This window comes from Actinia tenebrosa, unplaced genomic scaffold, assembly GCF_029948245.1.
Source record: "Actinia tenebrosa isolate PJP-AT-01 unplaced genomic scaffold, QUT_ActTen_1.0 PGA_scaffold8__29_contigs__length_14323225, whole genome shotgun sequence".
Lineage (NCBI taxonomy): Eukaryota > Metazoa > Cnidaria > Anthozoa > Actiniaria > Actiniidae > Actinia > Actinia tenebrosa.
Window position 1 is genome coordinate 5,451,943 of NW_028292585.1, and position 23,431 is coordinate 5,475,373.

General features: G+C 36.8%; 3 protein-coding genes across 3 annotated transcripts; 1 reads left to right on the forward strand and 2 right to left on the reverse strand.

Annotated features, from left to right (window-relative positions):
- Positions 1-5,965: 5,965 nt before the first annotated feature.
- On the forward strand, positions 5,966-9,935 carry LOC116302223 (protein AAR2 homolog). Its single transcript, XM_031711453.2, has 6 exons — positions 5,966-6,380; positions 7,356-7,709; positions 8,289-8,348; positions 8,663-8,761; positions 9,383-9,471; positions 9,675-9,935. Exons 1-6 carry the CDS (start codon positions 6,053-6,055, stop codon positions 9,822-9,824), a joined length of 1,080 nt encoding a protein of 359 aa, XP_031567313.1. The 5' UTR covers positions 5,966-6,052; the 3' UTR covers positions 9,825-9,935.
- A 3,055-nt stretch (positions 9,936-12,990) lies between these two features.
- LOC116302222 (F-box/LRR-repeat protein 12) lies at positions 12,991-16,710 on the reverse strand. The gene has a single exon (XM_031711452.2). The coding sequence runs from the start codon at positions 16,476-16,478 to the stop codon at positions 15,081-15,083; it is 1,398 nt and encodes a 465-aa protein (XP_031567312.1). The 5' UTR covers positions 16,479-16,710; the 3' UTR covers positions 12,991-15,080.
- A 2,073-nt stretch (positions 16,711-18,783) lies between these two features.
- On the reverse strand, positions 18,784-23,043 carry LOC116297312 (uncharacterized). The gene is made up of 2 exons (XM_089024013.1): positions 20,108-23,043; positions 18,784-20,054 (listed from the first exon to the last, which is right to left on the reverse strand). The coding sequence occupies exons 1-2, from the start codon at positions 21,405-21,407 to the stop codon at positions 18,967-18,969; spliced, it is 2,388 nt and encodes a 795-aa protein (XP_088880139.1). The 5' UTR covers positions 21,408-23,043; the 3' UTR covers positions 18,784-18,966.
- Between the last annotated feature and the right edge of the window lie 388 nt (positions 23,044-23,431).

A 23,431-nucleotide genomic window follows, 5' to 3' on the forward strand; every position in this document is an offset into this window, starting at 1 on the left:
CTGGTCAGCTTCGTTCTGCGTAAAACATTGCTTCATTGCTTTATGACGTACATTTAGAATTAATGGCATACTCCGGAACCGGCTCAGATTTTGGTTTTTATTTTTGTTAATTGAAAAATCATGAGGCCATTCCGCAGCTTGGTTTGTGTCGTTCTACGAACTCAAGAGAATATGAAGTAACTTGCTTCATATTCCTGACAAACTCTATGATCATTCTTTTAGACATTTAGTCTATCGTTTAAACATGTGAACTTAATTTAACACTTATAGGTCTGGAAATCCTCCCAAAGATAACAGAATAAGATTACACGTACGTATACTGTATCATCCTAAAACCTTTATAGTTATGTTGGAAAAAATGTTTTTAACGACTTTGTCGGTCATGTGAGTGAACAATAAGAAATATAGTGCGTGCTTTATCATGATAAAAGCCAAATCACTTGATAAAAAAAAAATTGTACTAAACCCACAAACCGACCCATAGGACTCACAGTCAAACGTGATTCTCAAATAGCTTCCCCGTTAATGTTTAGCCAATCAACGACAAGAGCACGAAAAACCACAACCAATCAAGTGCTTGATATGGGAAACCATTTGAGTGTTATACTGCTGCAGGACATTTTCCATCCTTTTACGGTAAAATAAATATTTTGGATTCTCTTTAAAATTCCTCATCGTCAAAAGTATGGCATTTTTATCTCGTTTAAGAGGAAATCCTCGCAAGGGTTGAAGATTAATTTGACTTCATGACAGGCTCTCGCAAGTGTGTCAAGATAAGACGTCCTTAAAACCGGTTCAAAGAGCTTCCTTATTCAATCTTTAAGAAAGATTTGCTCGAGCAGTTTTATAGCTCTAGAATATTCTATCATAGCAAATATGAGCCGAGTCAATAAGCTTTAAAATAATTGACGTCAGGAAACGATAGCTTTAAAATGAATTTGAACTACTTTCTCTTGCTACTCCCGCGTTTGCATTGAACAGTGCGAGATGTCTGGCGAATCTAGAACCATCTTTCGTTATTTAATTCCGAAAAAAAAGGATCAAATAAAAAATAAAGGAAAAAAGATTCAGGTTGTGAGATATCGATTAGCCAAATGTTTTCAAAGCCAAATGATTGTTTTTTGATATGTTTTTCTTCAAAACAAATTAATGGCTCTCTTTGTTTTCTCTGTCTCAAGTTATTTGTGTTCATGGTTATTTGAAAATGAGTTTTCAAGCTGGTTTCTAACCGGCATAAGAAGATAAACGAGAAAAGTTTACAAAATTCCGTAGATATTTTAACTGTCAGAAGGCTTTTTAGATTTTAAACCTGTACAAGGAAAGTGTTTCAGTACGTCGGAATTTAGTGTTTACAGCACAAAATTGTTCTTCTCAAAGGTTCTCTTTTAGTCTTCGTTCAAAGGGACATATTTGGCAACCCATATACAACGCAATATCGTTTTTGTCGAGAATCATCCCACCTTTGAAAATACGCTCACGTCTTGAATTACCATAAGACGAAAAACCGATTTAAAAGGAACACCAGTTCAATTAGGGTCGACCACGGTATCTTGGTCCAGCCCCGACTTCCCGCAAAGTTGACATTCACATCATTTCATCTTCCCCACCCAGCTGCTTCAAATTTACTCACGGTCAAACAAAATTCGTATAAAACGTGTTTGCAAATGAGACCTTGGATGAGATTATTTTTTAAGCAGAATTAAATTCATCTCGAGACCTGTGTCATTCGTCATCGTAATAGTAACTATAACTCTTACATGTTTTGAAGCGAAGGTCGTAGAACCTTTGAGTATTTGAACGTTCGCAGCTCGAAAAATTCTCCAACGGGGAGTACAAGCAAAGCTCCGGATAAAAAATAAGAAATAAAAATATTACGAAAATGTGTTTTTCGAAGAAGTAGTATAACATGTAACTAAAGAACTACGAAACGGAAGTTAAAACATCAAAATATCTGATAAGCATCATGAAAGCCACGTAAATCATTTTCGGTGACATTACTTTGAAATTTTCTACAGACTTCGTCTAGTTTAAAGAAAGCATTTGAAAGAAAAGAGTTGGTCTCTAGTCACTCGTGTAAGCATTTTTTGGTATAAATACTTTCAGTTTAGATCACTAAGATTTGCGTTTTTGATAGCGTTTAAAAAACACTTCTGGGCCGGATGGTTTCGAATTCCAATGGTAAAAGAATTATTAGTATCGAGACTGAAAAAACAACAGCCATGAAGAATAAAACCATGATTTGAACATGAATTATCAAGTGAAACTCAGGCATTTCTACAACATAATTCTAAAAAAGATTTTAAAGAATTATCATTTATCATTCTTTTAAAAGATCTCTCTTTAACAGCTTGATTCTTGATTAAAATGTCTGAGATCCAGTTCTGACTTACCATATCCTGCTGATGTTGAGTGGGTTGGTTCCGTACACAAATAAACGCATCCAAAAACTACCCAAACTAAGCTAGACAAGCTTTTCCAAAGCATCTTTCTTTCTTGAATTATATCAGAGATGTGACTTCGACCTCTGCTGTCCGTAAATGGAATACAAGCTTAAAGGCTAAAGAAAATTTATAGAGTTACGACAAGAAACTTGATATTCAATTTGTGATGACGCAAAGAAAATAAAGTTGATACGTGCAGCATTTATTTCCTAAGGCAGTACTCTGAGTAACAGATAATGATTATATTTCGACATCTCTAGAAAATAACGCTAGAAGTAAGAGCTAATCTGTCTTACATTATAGTTAAAAAAGTAAAATCTACTCCAACTTTGTCGTAACCCTCGCACCTTTTTTGTGTAGCGTGAACCTTTTGCGACTGTCGTGCCGTCAAAGTTCAGTCCTATTGTCATTTTGAAACTCTTCAAGTTTTTTTTTTTTTGCTCCATTTAGGACGCTGATGTTCAAATCCCCAGCTTGTATGAAATATAACAATATTACGTTATCTCGACGTATGAAAACAACGGATAGAATTCGTCCGTCTCGAAATTGGAGGGCGTCCCAAGGTCAGAAGCTTTCATTTTGACTTTATGAAAAAGGAAAATCCCAAAAGATTTCTTTAAGTTTAAGCCGTTTATGGCAGAAAAGCACGTTCAAGGGAAGAATAAAAAAATTAATTTCCGAGATCAGAGTTTATCGAGAGTCATCATCGGCGAATGCTGTTGACCCTTCACATACAACGCTCGGCCGCGATGAAACTCGTGCCAAGAGTAGACATGATCGGGTGACGGAACTTGTGGCTCAAGGTATCGAATATGAATGCGCACGGGTAATAACTAGCTTAATAATGGTTGTCCTGCATGATCAATTCCTTTGTTGAATTAAATGATATCAGAGTAAAAGAAGAAAAGAAAGAAAAGAAAGATACTATGGGAAACAAACCAAGGAATTAGAAGATAAAGAAGAAAGAAAGATCTATATAGATAAAGAAGAGAAGGAAGGAGGATCTTTCACCTCTGTATACTATTAGTTTACATTGTGGCTTCCCAGTGACCAAAACCAAAAACACGAGCTGGCTTGGAAGAATTCCATCTCTATAAGCCTGTCTACCCCACTCATCTTCTGAAGGAGATATTTACTTAAATACGATTTATGAGAAAATGCTTCAATCATTACTTGTTGTGTACTTCGTAGGGAATTTATCCTGTCAGTGTGAATGGTATTAATCTCCTACTTACTTTGGACGAGAGGGTCAATCAAGGTTTGGAGAACTGTGACGTTAGCATATTCCATTTTGACGTAAATGTCAGCAGTCACAAGGACAAATCCAGCTAAATATTTCGAGAAATCATATATGCTCTTTTACTCCGACGAAGGACTAGCGTCCGAAACGTCAGTAAGTTTTTTCATCTTTTCACGGTGTATAATTCACCCTTTTATCATTACTGTTTCATTAGAAACACCGACGCAGCTCACACTAGTTTCTAGCTAGTTATCTCTTCTTATTCTACACCCTAGTATTTTGTCAAGTAAAAAGTAAATGCTTTTATATAAAAATACGAACGTAATTTCTAATTGCTGTGGGTTTGATGATTTTAATGCTACTGTCAGTATCCAGGAGTCAGTAATCGGCCTGCTGTAATTCAGACCATACTTACCGTGTTTCCTCTATTAAGCCCCTGGGCCGGGGCTTATGTTCTTTGTCAGTACTTTTGACTAGGACCTTATTACAAGGGGGCGTTATCAGAGGCCGGGAGTTCAATAGAGGAAATATGAGACGAATTGCTGCACTTTTCTCGCCTGTTAATGATAAGACACCGTTCGAATACTTGTCTGGAATCAAATAATATTATTCCTAAATCATCCAGTTAAAGGGATACTCCTAAATCAGGTAAAGGATACTCCTAAATCATGTGGGGATACTCCTAAATCAGGTAAAGGATACTCCTAAATCAGGTAAAAGAATACTCCTAAATCAGGTGAATGGATACTCTTAAATCAGGTGAATGGATACTCTTAAATCAGGTGAATGGATACTCGTAAATCAGGTGAATGGATACTTTTAAATCAGGTGAAGGGATACTCTTAAATTACTCCTAAATCAGGTGAAGGGATACACCTAAATCAGGTGAAGGAATACTCCTAAATCAGGTGAAGGGATACTCCTAAATCAGGTGAAGGGATACTCAGGGATACTCCTAAATCAGGTGAAGGAATACTCCTAAATCAGGTGAAGGGATACTCCTAAAGCAGGTGAAGGGATACTCCTAAATCAGGTTAGGGGAAACTCCTAGCCTAGATTAAGGGATACTCCAGGACTATCCATTACCAGATTTAGGAGTATCCTCCACCTGATTTAGGAGTATCCATTCACCAGAAATGGCAGTGTCTCAACTTAAACTAGCTAAACCAGGAGTATAATAAACCTAGGAATATCCCTATGCGGTTATTACCAAAATTGCTTTTCATATATTATAGACTGCCAGTCACGGATTAAATGCCCGGCTTTTTTTCTTTTTTTCGAGTTACTAAAACGGATTTAATTTTATTGAAAGTTACGAGAGAGAAAGAAAAAAAGAAGAAAAAAACGTCAGCATTTTTTTAGTAGGCATACGTTTTAGGTCACCCATCCAGGTACTAACTTCGCTCAATCGGACTTGACTCAGTATCATGAAATGGAAGTCCAAGTTTTTTCCACTGGACCACGGTTCAAGGTGAATCAGCATAACAATAGCCGTGAAAACAATGCACCAAATAGACTAGACTTTTTAAGATTAGTATTTCAACCGATTCCGTGCGTGGCAGAGATGCAAGGGATTAGCCGATATGGTCTGGGGGCCGGCTGGTCTCTCCCCTGATGCTTCGGCTAGAACATTTTCTTGCGTAATTCGTACACCCAAGGGCAGAAGGATTTAATCGCCGTCAGGTCCGAAGTCCATACGACGCCTCAGCTCTGTGGATGTCTCGGGGGTATGGCAAAGTTGAATCGATTTTTTTTTGAAATTCTGTCAAGTATTTCAAACCATCATATCCAGATAAGATTTTCTTTTTTTTTTTTTTTTTTTTTTTTCAATGCCTATTATTATCAATTTGGCAATATTTAAAAAAAAGAGTGACTACCCTATTTCTTACTCGTTCAGAATCGGGTAAGGCCCTGGCTCAACGAGGAAACATGTTTCCCTAAATGTTTCCTAAGGTGGCAAAACTGTCAGGAAACATCGGGAAACAATGTTTCCATGCGTCTTAGGAAACATGAAATATTTCTGCCGCACAGCAAAAACATTTTTTGCGTCTTGGAAGCAAAATTTGTTGCATGCAGCAATGTTTCGCATGTGGCTAAACTGGGAAACATCGAGGAAACATGCGCGCAGTAAACATGTTTCTGGAAACACGTTTCCTCCTCTAGCCAGGGCTTAAATCACGTGTATTTTCCTGAAAGTCATTAATTTTCGCGCCAATTTTTCTCGTGTAGACTGGACACCACTAGGACCCAGTTTCCTTAAAATCATAACTTCCAAGATGGCGGACAGAGTGAGATCGTCAAAGTAACGACTTCCTGTTAAAAACCATTTTACTCTTCTTCAATATTCTTCTTTCAAGTATAACTTGTGAAAATGGCCGAGATGGACCCAGATGTTGCTAAACACTTGTTTTCCGAGGGTGGAATGTTGTTAATTTTTGACGTTCCCAAAGGAACGGAGTTTGGCATCGACTACAATTCTTGGAAGGTTGGCTCAAAGTTTAAAGGAGTTAAAATGATTCCCCCTGGAATTCACTTCGTGTTTTACAGTGCTGTTAGTAAAGAAGGACAAACTGCACCAAGAACTGGTTTCTTTTGCTCCTTGGAGAAAAGGCACGTTTTGGTGAAGAAGTGGGACAGAGAGGTTGAAGATGTTGTTCAGGGAGACGAGAGTAGTGAAAATATAGAACGTATTAGAACAGGTATGTATAGTGATCGTATGTATAGTTTAAATTAGGCCCTGTTTACATGGGAGGAGGATGATCCTACGGGTAGGATCTACTTGCAGGCGAATCAACCTAGCAAGCTCACATTAGCAGGCTTCTTTCGGGTACTAGGATTGTGTTTGAATCTAGCAAAACTCATGTAAACGAAAAAGGAGAGATAAACTCGCCTACTAGGGCTAAGGGATATTTATCTTGGGACTTCTGTGGTGTGAATGAGAGTAATTACGGCCCTTTCATTTCGTATCGTTATCATGTAAACTAAACGCAAAAGTTATTTCTCCTGCTAGGAAGATCCTAGAGCTAGGATCTTCCTAGTTCCATGTAAACACCCCCTTATTAATGCCAGTGGAACCTCTCCTTACGGACAGCTCTAAATTAGGGACATCTGTATACGATAGACGCCTCTATACTATTATACACCTCTATATATGCTAGGAGTAGAGGTATCCTTCAACTAAACAAAAAAGTGAGCACAAAAAGGAGTGTTGTTGTTGTAGTTTGAGGGGCCCTTGCCCAAGTCTTAAAAGTCGCATATTGATGGTTGCAAGCATTCCCAAGAGAGTTAAGAGACAAAAACATAGCGGCCATTGTGGTACCATTAACACTTGATGCTAATGATAAAATCTTTTGTTAAATGGTACCAACATGGCCATGATGACGTAATGTGCAAACGAAGAATTGAGGAGATGGACAACAAAGATTTGCTTTAATTTTTAATACATCATGTGCACTTCAACTTTTTTCTCTAAATTTTGGAAAACCCATATTTTTCTATTTGAAAGGGACTTAGCTAGGGCATCTTGGCTAAGTATCAAAGCAGGCTGTGATTGGCCGATTCGTGCATGCACCTGACACATGGCTGCAACAATCACACCCCTTTTTTTTTAAACCCTAAATCCATTTATGATGTCATATGTATTTTATACCAGTAATCTTTTTATATTGCTCAAGGTATGGAGGAATTAGACCAGTACTTGGGTGCATACCCTTATGACAGTTACAAAAAATGGCTGTCACTCTCTGATAAAATAAGCCAGCCGCTTCTAGAGCGATTACAGCCAACATGTGGCAAGATATCATCTGTTACTCAAGTGCCTTCACATGAAGAATTCAGATCAGAAGCATCAAAGATGGAAATCGATGAAGAAAATCTAAATATTTCCTTTGAACAAAGTCCTGAAAATAAAATCAGGTTCACAGAGATTCCTAAGAGACGGTATCCTGAGGGAAGCAGCCCGGTAGAAATTACTCGGCACAGTTTAGACTCTACTTATATCTTGGAATGCATGATAAGTCATATGACAGGTATGGCACGTTTTTGTAGATCATGACGTAAATGGGATGATATAGGTCAGGGCACAGCTAACTAAAATTAAACCTTGATGTCGTAACCGACTTTGTGGATTTATCAGCTTCTGACATAACTAGATTTGATTGATTGTGACGTAACTAGATGCAACGATTTCTTACGTGCACTACAGCATCAAGCGGTGAGCTTAAGAATATCAATAAATCCAAACCCATCCAATGCTCTCCCACATTACTCAACCAGGCTTGGACACTCAAGAACCATGGTATAAATTCAGAGTAAGACTTGCTAAAAATAGTAAATGTATATAAAAACAGCAAGAAAGTAATATATTCAAGCATTTTCTGCGATTCTCATTATTTTATGAACTCAGAAATTTCATTGCCTTGTCATGAAATTGGTTTTTCGCTGCCGTCAATGAAAACACCATTCTGTTTCTTTTACTTTTTTGACTGGCAGCAGTGAAAAATCAAAATCTAATTCTAACTGAGTACACAGAGTATTGGGAAACACAGTAATGAAACCACAGTAATAATTTCTGAAATGACTTAGACATTTTTCTTTTTTTTATCTAGATAAAATGGAAATACTTGGAGAGTTGCAGTTTGCATTTGTTTGTTTTCTTTTGGGGCAAGGTAAACATATAGCATTTACACTTGTTGTATTTATATAACCAACAGCTTTTTCCTATTTTATTCCATTCATCCATCCACTTCTACCTCCCCTTCTTTTCCCGTCTCATTAATTTTTCCATCCATTCACTTTATTACCCATTAGATTTCATTCATCAATCAATTTATCACTCTTTTTATCTCTCCTTCTTCCCATCTTTCGTCCTCCCATTTAATCCCATCTTATTCCATTGATTTCATCCATTCACCCATTCTTTCATTTGTCCCTCCAGTTACTCAGTTATTTAACACAGTTTTCTTGATTTAATGGTCATTAGTTTATGACGCATTTGAGCATTGGAAAGGTCTCGTTCAGGTGCTGTGTACGTGTGACGATGCCCTCACTAAACATCCTGATCTATTTCATGCATTTATTGGTAAGTAATCTTCTATGTTTAATAATAGTATTTCTTAGCTGATGACAATCACTGCTCAGATCAGTTGTTCTCATGGCATAATTCTATTTATTACACATTTAGGGTCGAGTTTCCATATCGTATCACTCACTCACTCGCACAAGACTTGCTCGTTCGTGATATTACATGGAAATTTGTGAATAAAAACGGTATCAAGTTCTTAACATGTGATAATCTATATACATTATATCACATTGATTGGGTGCAAATGTTTTTGAGTTCTTGAAAAAAATAAGGTTTACGACCATCACTCCCCATAATGAGGCTCTTCTGTGAAGTTTGATCCACACACACTACCACTACATACATATTTACAGCACAACACTCAACTCACATGTTGGTTTTTATGGAGGGAGAAAAACTAGAGTACCAGAACTAATCCATCCTGGAAAGGGTAATTTCTTTGGTTACTTCCCTTCCTTCGTCTTTTAGGAATCTCAGCACTCCTAACCCCTCCCTCCCTACCTCCCCCCCCCCCCCCCCCCCCCCACATGAAGCTACAGTAAAATATGATGGGGAACAAGACAGGAACTTTTGCATTGATACACAATACAATAATGTCTTCTTTTATCATTTATCTAGGAGTCCTTCACTTCCAACTGCTTGAGGCACCCAAAGATTTCTTTGTTGATATTGTCACTAAAAACAATTTTCTGACAGTAACTTTACAGGTAAGAAACCAATCCTATACACAATTTCTCTGTGAACTTTTATCAAACACTTTTAAATTTATCTCTGGGCTGATCAAAGTCAGGAAACAGCTAACTCACAGATCAAAAAAAAAAAAAAAAAAAATGCACAGGACTCCATCTGGAAAATGGGCCATTATAATACACTGTTTTATTTTTTATATTTTATTTTTTTTCTTTTCTAGGTATTTTTTTCAAATCTAGAAACTTCTGCCAACGTTGATGAAAACTTAGTAAAGAAGGCACAGCGTTTTCGCAAGCACCTGACCAAGAGATTCAAGTGGGATTTTGAAAGTGAGCCAGATGAGTATGAACCAGTTATAGTTGAGACCTGAATTCTTTAGTCTACAGGGTAACTTGTAATGGAACCTACTCCTGGATTCAATAATTAATACTCCTGGAACATTAACAAATGAAAAAGAAAATAAACTTTGGGTAGACATTAAGATTTTCATGGTATTTCCTTCCAAGAATGTATCTAAATTTCCAGGAATTGAAATACTAAACAAGTGCAAGCTATATGTTTCTTGCATGCTATTGAAGAATGCAATAGTCCATGGTATATTATGAGTATATTATGAATATACCATGTCTGTGGAACACAATAAGTAATGTATGGACTAGCTACTAGAATTCTTTTTAATTTGTATAGACCATGGTATATTATGAATAAATCATGTCTATGGGACAAGATAAGTATCATGATAGTTATGATTTATCAGCTTTTTAATTATAAATCAAGCCAAGCTTTCGAGCATCTTGCTCTTCATCAGGGCAAATGGTTGTGACAGTTTTACAAGAAACACGCAACATAACAATGTGCGCGTGCTATAGTTAAATGTATCAGTTGCTAGGAGTGCGCGTGTTACGAAGGGAGAATTAATTGCGCGCGCTTTTTTTTTTTTTTTGTCTATTAAGATACGCTATATGATCTTAATTGCCTATCAAGCTACGATAGCTATCAGGCAATGTTCTTCGACTGTCTCTATTAAAGAGAGCATGTGATTCATTAGCAATCTTCCATGCCTCCAGCCATTTCCTCTGGTGCCATCGTTCTTCTTTATAAACTACAGAACTAACAAGCCAGTTAATGCTGTGGCCAGTCTTCATGGTGTGCTCTGCTAGAGCTGACTTATCCGGATGGTTCAGTCTTAGAGCTGCTTGGTGTTCTTTTTCTCCAGTCTTAAGAGCTCATTTCGACTAACTTACTATACAATTTGAAGGAAACATGAATTCTTTTTACATTGTACAGACTATGGTATATTATGAATATACTATGTCTCTCTGTTGAGTACAAAGGAGAACAATCCAGTTGCCAAGGAAACATTAATTCTGGCTACATTGTAGAGACCATGGTATATTATGAATATACCATATCCGTGGGACAGGATGATCATGATCCAGTTATCAAGGGAACATGATTTCTGTTAACATGTATAGACTGTGGTATATTAAGAATATGCCATGTCTGTGGGACACAATGATTATAATACAGTTACCGAGGGAACATGATTTCTGTTTACATTCTATAAACCATGGTATATTAAGAATATACCATGCGTATTGGACACAATGATAATAATATATATATATATATATATATATATATATATATATATATATATATATATATACAATATGAAGCAGCTTGTCATATAAATTATGATAATATATTAACTCTAGCTATAGGGAAGAACATTAGTTCTTTTGTGCTTGACTAAAATTTTCAAGAGAAACGTGAATCCATTCCTAATGTTTCACAAGCTCAAGAATCTAGCTAATAAGAATAGTCTTCAAAAATCTAATTCAGTAAAATACAATATCATTTAGAACTTTAGTGTCGTCAAAATGTGTGAAAATTTTTTATAGTATCTTTATATACTTTATAGAAAGTTAGTAGTGCTTTCTTTGAGACATGATTTTGATTTGAGGAATTTGTTTTGTCTGCATTAGAACCACAAATTATTTTTTGGCCAACCTGCTCACTGACGTTTGTGGCATTACTGACACATTGTGCTGTCAGACAGAAAGAATTATGCGATCAAAAACTGGTGATACAGCTAACGAACATTCATCATGTTACAGGAAATGAAAATGAAATCAAACAATTATGTTTAAGTACATAAAATGTAATGTAACCTGTTGCTGTAGAGACCAGATGGAACTTAGTCATGCCAAAGTGACCAGCTGTAAGTGTTCTGATACATAGACTAGATGAAAGTCGTGCAAAACGTTCTTAGATTGTTATAGTAAATCTGTTACACCATGGCTTGATCAGTTACAAATCTCTTAGGCTAAGGACAGAGATTTTGATGTGTATATGGTTAAAAAATCATAGCTGTCGTACATATTACCTAGTTATTAAAATATTTCATTGAGCAATTAATCAGAGCACAATTATTGTATTGCTCATTCAATCAAATGTTTTGACAACACAACACTACATGCTTTGGATTGACCATGTCTGCAGCAAGTCAAATACAACTCTCAACTCATGTATGCAACTCAACTTGGTTGTTATGGAGGGAAGAAAACTGCAAAACTGCAAGAACAACATATCAAGCAAACTTTTTCACAAGATGAGACCTGTCAGTCTTTAAAATGTTTTTACTTCTGAGCCAATCTATTTATCGAGCACAGCAGATGTGCTTGTATGTATACAGGGTTTCTGATTTCAGCCCTTGCAACAACACGACATCCTAAATGTTGTGAAATCTGATCTGCTCACTTGACAAATCGGGCGTCTGTTAAACTAATTTCCATTGTATTACCTTGAATATTGTTCTTAAGCGTTGCAAAGTGATTTTAAACTATTCAATCTTTCTTGCTGAAGGTCTGTTTCTTATAATACAAAACCTGTTCTTTTAGTATTGAATGAATTTGAAGCCTTTAATTTTGTCTCATGCTCTGGGTAACTGTTTTTTGTGGGTGTGCAACTCAATTTAAAACATATTTTAAAAGCTGCAGTGCAACTTCATTCCACATTATCTTCAGTGCTATCCAGCTGGCTTGTGGAGTAAGTAATGCGCAAAACTTGTAGCAATCGGGGTTGACAGATGACAAACATTGTTACACATTGCACCAACTAGTGGCTAATGTTGGTGGAATTTAGCAGGACATATTGAAGGCAAGATTCAAAATATTTTTCAAGTAGGATTGACACAATAACATAATAAATACATATTGCGTGATCCATATGAAATGCAACCACAATCCTTAGATAAATATATAAACCACTGTCAGTCCACTACACACACTACCACTACATTAGACATTCTATGCATAAAACTCTCAACTCACGTGTTGATTTTTACCGAGGAAGGAAAATGTTGTGGAATATTTTTATTTTTAAACTGCATGAATTGAGTGAATTCACTTAATCACAGACTACTTGCATATCAATTACAATTTATTCATGTGAACTCATCTGTTAAGATAAACTCTAATGTTTTTCACTAAAGACTCCAGATTTATGCCTCAAATTTTGAATACAAAAAAGTATTATGTTTTAAAATCTTTATTAGCATATATATATCTCCTGACACTCTGCATGTAGTAAGATGATATCTCTATATGCCTTCATATGAACAGTATTACACCACACCCTTGTATTAATAATTCTGTGATCTCTCAGAGACCTTTAACTGTAGGGCATTGTGTTTTAGAAATGTTAAGCATAGCTATATAGAGAAATAATGAATTTTGTGAGAAAATATGAAGTAAAAGCTTTTAGTAAATTTGTTTACATTGGCTGCAAATCCTGTTCTACATAAAAAAATTATATTTTTACAACTAAAGCTATGAAGTTTTAGCTTCAAAACAATACTACTAATGAGCTTATACCAATACAAGTACCCTGAGTGCGTGCATGCATGCATAACAAAATGCTCTGCATATATTGCAATCAGCTAAACTAATTTAATAGCAAATTTTGAGCTTAAAAACAAGTGTATAAAAATATCATTCTGCAATACAGCAAAAAAATATGTATAGAAAATCAAAAAAAATCCTTGATGTTTTAGCTTGTAGCAAAATTAAAGATATATAGTTGCAATCAAACATTGATTTTTAAATTAGTTCACTAGACTAAATTAAGTGTAGCCTTAAAAAATTAGCTTAGATAGTGAGCACGTAAAATTTGAACACCTTTAACAAGGGTTTCTTGCTGTACTAGTCCAAATTCTCTTATAAAAAGAAAAATAAAGCAAGTTTATGATAACATTAAAAACTTTCCTGCAACCAAATTGAAACCAAGCGTAGTTTTGTTTTACACATGTAAACTGTTAATTTTAAAATTCAAAAATACCAAAAGCAATAGAAATACGAATGAAAATAAGAACTAAATTTCCCCAAAATTTTTTGTAGTTTTTAAATGCATATTTAAAAAGATTTTTAAAATAGCCTTAGCCTTTGATTAATATTCTCCTGAAGCCCAATATTTGGAAAGACTTTAGTCAAACATCTTAGCAATCATTCTTCGGTTTTTAGGCATTGAAATTATTTGCTTTTAAAATTAGTTTCAGTGTCATTCATGATTCCAAAGCAAAGACAGGGATAGTAGTAGGTTGATGATAAATTATTCTCATTCTTAACAAAAAAATTGAATCAATGAAGCACATCCAAATTGGCATTTTTTTCTGTTTGTGTTTGGAACATGCAATCAATTTTTGAGCTGCAAAAATTTAAAATCAAATTTCAATGTCTTTAGCTAGCTAGTATAAGCATTAAAAAATCATAGTTACGAGTGTGAATATGCTCTGGATAAGCTAGATGTCATAAAAACATTTGTAAAAATATCCACCAAAATCGTAAAGCATAAAAATGATTAAGTAAAATTTGTTATGAACAGTATTTTACACACGATTTACATTGTATAATAAAACTAAGGTAATCATACATAGTAGATATATAGATTTTAAAAATATCTCCCCAAAATCATTTTAGTTTCAGCATAAATATAAAAATACCATTGTGGTATAAATTTGGGGTGTGAAACTTCAAGAAAGTAAAAGTTTTTTTGAATTTGATGCATATGTTACCCCATAATTTGTTTCAATTTGTAGAATGTTTACACATTGATGAACTTGTTAAACCAAATTAATGAAGAAAACTATGGAAATATATAAGAAACCATTGTAATGCAACCAAGTTTCTGTACAATTTGTTGTTGATATCAACTATCAAGTTGGCCAACATGAAGATGTTGCTTCTGTTTCTCCATACACCCCATAGGTGCAGCAAAAAGATGCAACTGCTTCATACGAACATTCTTCCTATGCATACTAAAAAATCTACCAGTCGCAGTGGTTTTGCTCGACCCATGAAACAAACATCACGTGTTAAATGTATAGTCAAACGCATATGATAGAAAACAACAGAAATAATATCCACTACCCTATATTAGTCTACTAACTATTTCACAGAGCAATTAAAACCAACTTAAACCAATTTAAACTAGCTACTTCATGGGGTACTAGTAAAACCACGCTATAAGTAAATAGCAAATAAACTATTTTAAATTGCATGTTGACATCTAACCATGACTTATACCATGTATGGCTGACTTGTAAATTTTGCAGAAACCTACAAATCTATTTGTGAGACATCAATATCTTTCTGCCGAGGGTATTTTTAGGGGATGGTAGCTGGGAATCCATTTTAATGAGGAGACGCTCAACTGTAATTGTTTCCCCCTGATTTCCAATGGCAACATGTTCAATCCTTGGATTACAAAGTTTCACTTCTTTAATGTGTTTGCACTTTTCCCGTAGTTCTTGCAGTAGGAGTGTGTCGTCCTTGTCCATAACTTTGAAGTTAATGAGCGATACAGCCTCAATGACTTGACATGAATTGATCAAAGTCGGAACTAGCTTGCTCTCGGACAAACTCTCCTTGCGAAGTGGACCAAACTCCAAAACCCTGAGGTTGGGAACATACTTCAACAAAGAGGCTAGTACTGAGGGGGGTACCCTTGGGGAGTGGCTGACCCCCAAGTAGCGAAGGTTTGGGGCCTGCCTCAAAATCCCTTCCAAACATTCAGCTGATAGTAAAAAATTCCATCTCAAATCCAAGGTCTCTAAATTTGTATACTTGACGTTCGGCCTAATTTCTTGGTAGACAGTTAGGTGTAGTATATGTCGAAATCCACATTGATTCATCTTTAAATAGTGTAAGTTAGGCAAGCGAGAAATTACGTTCGAAAGCCCTGTTGTAGTCACGAAGTAACATCCTGTGAGATCTAACTCTTGTACTCTCGTCTTTTCCCAGTTTACCGAAATGAGAGCGCTGTCGGTCATCTTAGTAAAACGTATTAACAGTGTCGTAATCATAGGACAATTATCTAACACACGGCTTAGGCATTTTCCATGAAAATTCTTACATTCGTTCAAGCATATAGATTCAAGATGAGGGCAACTTAGTGAGATTTTGACCATGGTGTCGTCCGTCAAAGCACTGCAATCAGTTAATTCTAACACTCTTAGATGACGCATCTTGGTAAAAATATCGGGAATTAAGAACTCGGAAGACACAGAGCCTAAACCAATGCACTTAATCTTGGAAAAATGACGCGGTAAGCGCCTCATAAAGCTGAAATCGCCCCATGAATATCGGAGGTCCATGAGTTCAAGTCCATTGGGAAAATCGCGGATATTGCCACGAACACCAAATCTAACCAGGCTTTTCAAAGTATCTTGTTTTCTAGACAATTCCTTGGCTAAATCAGGAGTAAGACTACATTCGGCCATGTTCAACGATCTTGCTGATGCTAATCGGGTTCGTAGGAGCATCAACAGCGTTTTTTCATCTCCCATAGTGTGGGGAAACAGTTCAGTTAAGTCCACGGTTCTCCACAACGAAGGATCGTATGCTATCCTTCGCCATTGTCGATTGACTAAAGCTACTCTACCAAGCTCCCGTCGACTTAGATATCGAAACATTTCCAAGAGGATAGCGTCTGGTAGGCTTTTTCCTACTACATCCACCGCCATTATTGTTCGTGTTGGTAAACCGAGCGCGTCGTTTGAGGGCCGCGAGTTTGACGAAAACGCAAACTTTGGGAGAGCGCGCTCGTTCGCTTTGTTTTCCAACGAAAACGAACACGCAATCTCCCTTGAATGCTGCTCAACTCATAGTTTAAACAATATAGAATCGTCTTATAAACGACACACGCTGATCAACTAAACTTTCGCTTTGATTGCTACCACTGGAGTCGATAATGCAACATTAAGATCTTTTATTTGGCCACCGGATGTGAGGCCGGGTTTACAGACTTCCGGCATCTGATTGGCTTCCCCGTGATGACGTCACAATAGTGAGGGACAAAGTAACACATTTCCACGTTATTCTTTTTGTTCGTGTCACGCGTTCTTTAAAAAAACGCGAACATTTAAATGGCGTCGCTTGACAGCGTCGCGTCGCTGTTAACCCCTCATTACAGCAGAAACGCTTTTGTTACCCTTGTAATACCACATGGATTATTTTAATTTACTGATTCTTGAATTTAGCTGGAATTTTTTAAGTCACTTCTACCCTTGCTAAAGCTACAACTATATTTCACTGTACAATTTTATTTCAGTGTTCGAGTGACATGTTTAATCTAGGACTATATAAGTATATATATTTATTTTAGCTTACTTATTTACATGCTTTTCACACGCTGTTATAATTACAAACACTCTTTTTTTCAACTACATCCTGATATCTTTCAAAAAACGGTCTAGATGGTTTTTTCCCCATGAAGGTTTGGATTCCAAAGCGCCAAAGAAAAAACAAAAAATCATTTTTTAAGAACTGTTTTACTTTAAGATTTTTGTATACCTAAGACAACTGAATTAATTCCATATAGAATTTGAGATATCTGTTTAAGTCGAGGGAGTAAACGAATTAAATTGTAGTGATATAAAATGAAACTTTTGTATCCGTCGCAGTTCTAGAGTTTATGGCATTTAGCTATTCAGATTTCTTTTCAAAGCAAAAAAAGAAAAAGCAAAAATTAGCTTCAAATTGAAGCTAAATACAAAGCTATCTTCTGACTGTTCTTTTTCAAATTTTTATTCTACTAATATGTTTTTGAGAGGGATAGAGAGAAAGATAACATTGATGCATTTCGACATCTTCAGAATTATTCAAGATTTTTGATAAGCAGACGTCAATCTTTGACTAGTATTTTACTGTTTTACATAATGATTGTTTGAATTGAATTTCAATATACTGGAACTTTAGTCCTATAGAACAGGGGAGTATTCTGTTGCGCATGCGCATTGCATCTTAGGCACTTGCTTTGTTTTGGTGATCAATGGCGGAGAAAGATTACCGAGTGTGTCAAATCGTGCGCCAGTTGTGCACCGCAAAAGGATTTTCTACGCTCAACAATCCAAGAAATAGCTAAATGGGCTTTTGATGTGTAATTGTGGCTGGAATCAGCGAGTGAAAGAACACAGTTGAGTTCTAAATTACTAAACAAATATATAAAGCTGCTATCCATTTACGGGACTGACACCAGCACTTTGTGGCTTGCTTGGGTTTTTCGAGGTGGATATCTGATATATAACGAAGACTACTGCTCCAAAACCCTGTCTTATGGTAAGTTTTAGTTCTCTAGTTTGTTATTAACATATAAGAATGTAAATCGGTGGTTCTCTTTCAGAGAAATCTAGCTCGAAAATTTTACGATATTATGTGTGAAACCTTATTTTAGACTTAGTTGACGGTGAATTTCCCGTAATCGTAGAAAGAGTATCACAGTTCGGAAATTAGAACTAGTTTTATCGTCCTTTCCTTCTTTGTTTTTTGTGGGTTTTATTAGCCTCAAAATCGGAGAAAATATTCCGATGCTTTCTTGAAAGTATGACCTCACTTTTGCTAGGCATAGTATCTGGTAAAATTCTTATTGAATTTAACACTCGACAAGCGTTGTTGAAAATTCAATACGCGTATCGAACTCATTTCTAAGTATTTGTTTTTATTTCAAAGTAATCGGTGGCATATTTTCGGGAATATTGCCTGCTAAATTAAGCCTAGAATTTCATAGCTAATGAATATTTATTAATATGTTATTGTGAAAAATCTAGGAAGAGTATCACACAAGTATTTCTATCATGCTGAACCTCACTAATGCTATTATCATCCTGTCATATTGAATTAGCTGCCAAAATCGGACAAGACATTATAAAACTTGTTGTATTTAGCAGTTTTTTTTGTCACATTGTTACATGTGATGTATTAGAAGTGATAATTAATATAATATAAACTTAGTTAAGTTAATTTAACTATTTTAAACATCATATGAGCAGACAAAATTAGCTATTCACAGCTACAGTAAAAGCCGGCATATAAGAACCTAAAAATTAAGAACATGCTAGGCTAAGATTAGCCATTTTAAGGACCATTTTATTAGAACCTTGCAGTAAATGTATGTATATAAGAAATTGTAAATGTTGAGGCTAACCGTAAAAAAGTAGGTTCTTATACAGGTTTTTACTGTACTACACTAATATTGGCCCCTGATATGCTGCTTCCCCAGTCACGCAAACACATATATTCAAGGAAGAGAACAAAGCTGTCTATTTGTTCATAGCTTGCTACGGCCAACAATCCTCCTTGGTTACCATGAGAATGGCTTTCAAACAATGAAACTTTCTGTTCCCTTCTGCTAAAACATAACAGCATTGACTTATCTGGTGGTGCAATAATAATAGCAGATTTATTGCCAGATGAGATTGTCATGAGTACCAGTTTGTCTTTGAGACAGGCTGGAGAGAAAACTGCACTATCTTCTATCATTGTCAGTCCAAACTTATCATATCTTGTTGCTAGGGCCTCCTGGACATTTAAGTTTGGCTGGTTTACTGGTAGATTCAAATTGTTGTAAAGAATGTTTCCTTCTCTCATTGAGTTGGCAAATGCAGCCACAGTTGATAAAATATTGTGAGGAGAAGGGACAGGAACTGTGCCAGACAGAAACTTCATAGCCCCAATGACAGCGATGATAGTACAAGCATTACTGCCCATTGGAATTCCAAAGATCAGGGACTGACATAGTTGTTGTGGCAGAATCCATTCAATTACATGACCATAGTGTACATATGGATGTAGGATTAGTTGCTGTTGTGGCTGGAACAAATATGATGGTTGGGCTGACTGTGATAGTTGAGTTGGCGGTGATAGTTGAGTTGGCGGTGATAGTTGGGCTGACTGTGATAGTTGGGCTGACTGTGATGGCTGGGTTGACTGTGATGGCTGGGTTGACTGTGATAACTGTGATGGCTGGATTGACTGTGATGGTAGAGATGACCGTGATGGCCGTCTTGAACATACTCCTCCATTGCATCGTGGACATTTGACAGGTCCTTGTTTAGGGCGAGTGTGTCCTTTTCGTGGGTGTCCACATTGAAAACACTTTGGAATACGTCTGTTGTTAGAGGCTTGCTGCTGCTGTGGTATTGGGTCAGAAGTACTTATTGTTGCAGGAGGTGTGTCTGGTGGACATGGAATAGAGGGTAGTGCAGATATTGATGCATTGGCTAGCTTAATATCATTTTCAATAGAATCAATGTCTCCAGGAGCTGTTGAGTCAAGGTTATCATTTGAATCAGATTCACTATTTTTGAATTGTCACTAGACTTTGTAGTTTCAGTTTCTTTGGGTTCATTGGGGTTCAATATGGCATCTTTAGCAGTTTCAGCTAGTGATCTTGCTTTGTCTGCCAGAAATTCCTGACAGAGGACACAGTAGTAAGTATCACTTAGACAGTCCTCATGGTAAGAATGAGAACAGCCCTCAAATAATACCCAACTTTCTCTGTTTCTTGCTGTACAACTTGGCAGGTCACAACGTCGATCTGGTACTGGTTGGTGTAAACCACAATAGCCCAATGGCAGTGTCCTACATTTGACTTGATCTTTTCCAAATACTTTGGGCAATACAGCACTCTTCTTTTTTCCCTCAAAAATAATTCTTCCCTCCCCAATGTTTCTTGATATATCCACAAATAATTTTGATAGTATGCCAGCACATTTTGCTTTAAGAATTCTGAGGTGGTTGGTTGTGAAGTTATGATGTTTAGGTGGAGTGAAATGTTCCTTGAAGTGTTTTTGTGTGTGTTTAGCTTGAAATGTGGATTTTACCTTTTTGCGTAGCTGTTCAGTTGTGTCATGGGCATTTGTTTTTGAGCGAATGATACTATGGGCGTTCTCCACAGGATACTCGTCAGATATGATAAGATGTGAGCGGAATTGATGAAAGAGATTAGGATGATGGATGCCCCAATATGTACATGTAGCCAGCCAAACCAATAGAGCCTTGTTGTAGTGGTGTCTCTCTAGGCAAACAAACATTGTCCAAATACGAATTACAGCATTAAAGTATTCCAGGAAGTTGTTTAGTTTGAAAGTAACACTGTAGATAGTAAGGATCAAAGGCAGGTAGTTATCAAGTAGGTTTAGGAGTGTTCTGTATTGTAAATCTTTGCAGGTGGAGAATTTGTCTTTGACAGTGTCCCGTATAAGTAGCCAGCCACCATAAACAATTTCATGCAAAAGACTGATCCTCCAAGGTTTGGGTGTCTTGGCTAATTTGCTTTTTGGGAAGAGATCTTTATAGACAATTTCATAGAATGGACGGAACTCAGTAAACACTGTTTCTTGTGCATTTAAGGAAATATGTAGAGGGCCAATACATGGTATAATTGATAAAATCGTAGGCTGATCAGATGTATCTTGTTCTGTTGCAGGTCCAGAGGTGTTACAAGGAGTGGTGTATGAGTGATCCAAATGTGAAGTGGGTTTGAGCAGTGGTCCAGGAGATGGTTCAGATGATGGAAAATGACTTTCATATTTTTGTAAGGTTTCATAAACGAGTTGACAGGAATAAAACTGTGCTGGCCAATCACCAGGTTGCAGAAGAAGATATCGTTTCATGTAGTCAGATAGCTTTGTGCAGCTCCAAAGTCATCTTTACTCTTAAGTTGCAGTTCTACAAAATCCACTAGGTGTACATCATCCATCTGCCGCATGGTCTGAACAGACTCATGGTCACAGTAATTGTGTGTTGTTATACGGTGTCTTTCAAACTCAGGATTAAAAAATGTGTTGGTTATCCAAGCAGGCATTACGGAGGCATAAGTTTGTGTGAGTCGATACATAGATTGAAGGCCAGATACAGTATTTATACAGGATGATATGTTCATGGCTTGTAGGTTCAGATAGGATGATGCTGGACAGGCTGGTATAGCTGGGACATTTTTGAAAACTTTAATTATAATAGTACACATAGTTTTGGGATGGATGAGTGTAGTTGTTAGTGGTCGTCGTATTGTATGTATGGCTGTATAGTCATCAACAACCAGCACAAGCTGCCACTCATGTTTAATTGCTTCATTGACAACTTGATCAATTGACTGTACAGACCCCTCGCTCAATTGTGTCACCAATTTATCAACCTTAGAGATGCTCACTGTGTCCCCCAGAACATTTGCTGTCTCCATCCCTTCCTTATTGATATTTGATTGCTTTAAAAAAAGGGCGTGGTCTGTCTGCAGCCAGTTGCAAACTTGACTGAGACCATAACAAAGCTTGTAGATAATAGACACTGCTCTCTTCCGATTGGCGATTTCCCTTTCTTTTGACTGTCTTTCAGTTGTCATGGCATCTGTGATTGTTTTGAAAATAGATTTTGCCCCGGCTCTGTGGCACAACAACTCAAATTCCTCTGGGTCGTACACTGGTGGCCTTCCCAATTTTGTAAATTCTTTATACATAAACAACTTTAAGTCTTCTAATTCCTTTGACAGATCACACCCTGAAACCGAAATTAATATGATAAATTGATTTTTTTTATAGAATTAAGATTGCTTTTGTCACTACATGCTTATTTCTAGTCATGCGGTATTGCCAATATAGTATTATCAAGCACTTGTTTTAAGAGAGGACTATGTAGTATGTGTGTTACATATCAGTCTAGAGCTCTTGGTTTCCCACCGCCTTCACACCTGGCACACGGCGTTATCTGATGTACGTCTGTGTTGCCAAACTTACGTTTTGAGAGCTGCATCATCTGATCCTCTAACTCTTCAAACAGCCCAGGGGGGAATAACGTCCGGCCGCATGGCCCACGGAGAATCTCACCAAAGCAGGTATCTTCCACCGTCCATGGCGCAAGAGACAATACATTATCCATTGTTTGTGTGCCTGCTTCTTGCGATAGGGTTGTTTTCTTTAGCTTAGCACGACATTTGTAACTATTGGAGGGTCTTCCAGACTTGCCAGAAGAACATTTTCCTATAAGCTGCGATTTAATAAATGTAGTCATTACTGCTATTGTACCTAATATGAATAAAACTTGATAAACAAACACTAATTTACTTACTTTGGTAATGGTTTCGTCGGGTTTGGCTGACCTGGATAGGGCTGCCAAACACACACCACAGATACGTGCGTTGTTGCAATTTGGACGCGACGAGAGCGGAATTTTGTCCAAATACGAAGCAGCTGGCCTGCTCCGTTTCATTCGATTAACAGAAATGACTTTTCCGCATATTACACATTTTATTTTCGTATTTCCACATCCTGAGTAACACCATAAAAGTGTTAGAAAGACAAACGAAACGATAGCGCGATACATGTTCGAATTCGAATTTTGCCGCCACGCTTTCGAGAGAGAGGGCTTTCCCTGAGGCGAGCCAGCAATAATAAATTCACGGTCAGCGTCGACGCGCATGGTCGCGCAGAATACTCCCCTGTTGTCCTATAGCTTATTTAAACACCATTAAATCTCTCTCCCCTCACCCCTAAGGAAATGGTAATTTTTTAAGCCCTAAGTCTTCAAATTTTTAGTTGTTAAATTTATTATAGTGTATTAATGGTTGGAATCAGTGGTGGAAAGAGCCCACTTGCCGGCATTTGGCGGTTGCTGAGGCATCCATCTCGCTGGGGCGTGATTGTTA

What these genes read in the sequence shown, in the direction of transcription:
- LOC116302223 (XM_031711453.2), top strand. Translation starts at nt 6,053, where the DNA reads ATGGCCGAGATGGACCCAGATGTTGCTAAACACTTGTTTTCCGAGGGT. An exon ending in TCTATTTCATGCATTTATTG is followed by an intron (nt 8,762 to 9,382) that starts GTAAGTAATCTT and finishes TCATTTATCTAG; the next exon opens with GAGTCCTTCACTTCCAACTG. An exon ending in TTCTGACAGTAACTTTACAG is followed by an intron (nt 9,472 to 9,674) that starts GTAAGAAACCAA and finishes TTTCTTTTCTAG; the next exon opens with GTATTTTTTTCAAATCTAGA.
- LOC116302222 (XM_031711452.2), bottom strand. Translation starts at nt 16,478, where the DNA reads ATGGCGGTGGATGTAGTAGGAAAAAGCCTACCAGACGCTATCCTCTTG.
- LOC116297312 (XM_089024013.1), bottom strand. Translation starts at nt 21,407, where the DNA reads ATGAAACGATATCTTCTTCTGCAACCTGGTGATTGGCCAGCACAGTTT. An exon ending in AACTGAAACTACAAAGTCTA is followed by an intron (nt 20,055 to 20,107) that starts GTGACAATTCAA and finishes TTGACTCAACAG; the next exon opens with CTCCTGGAGACATTGATTCT.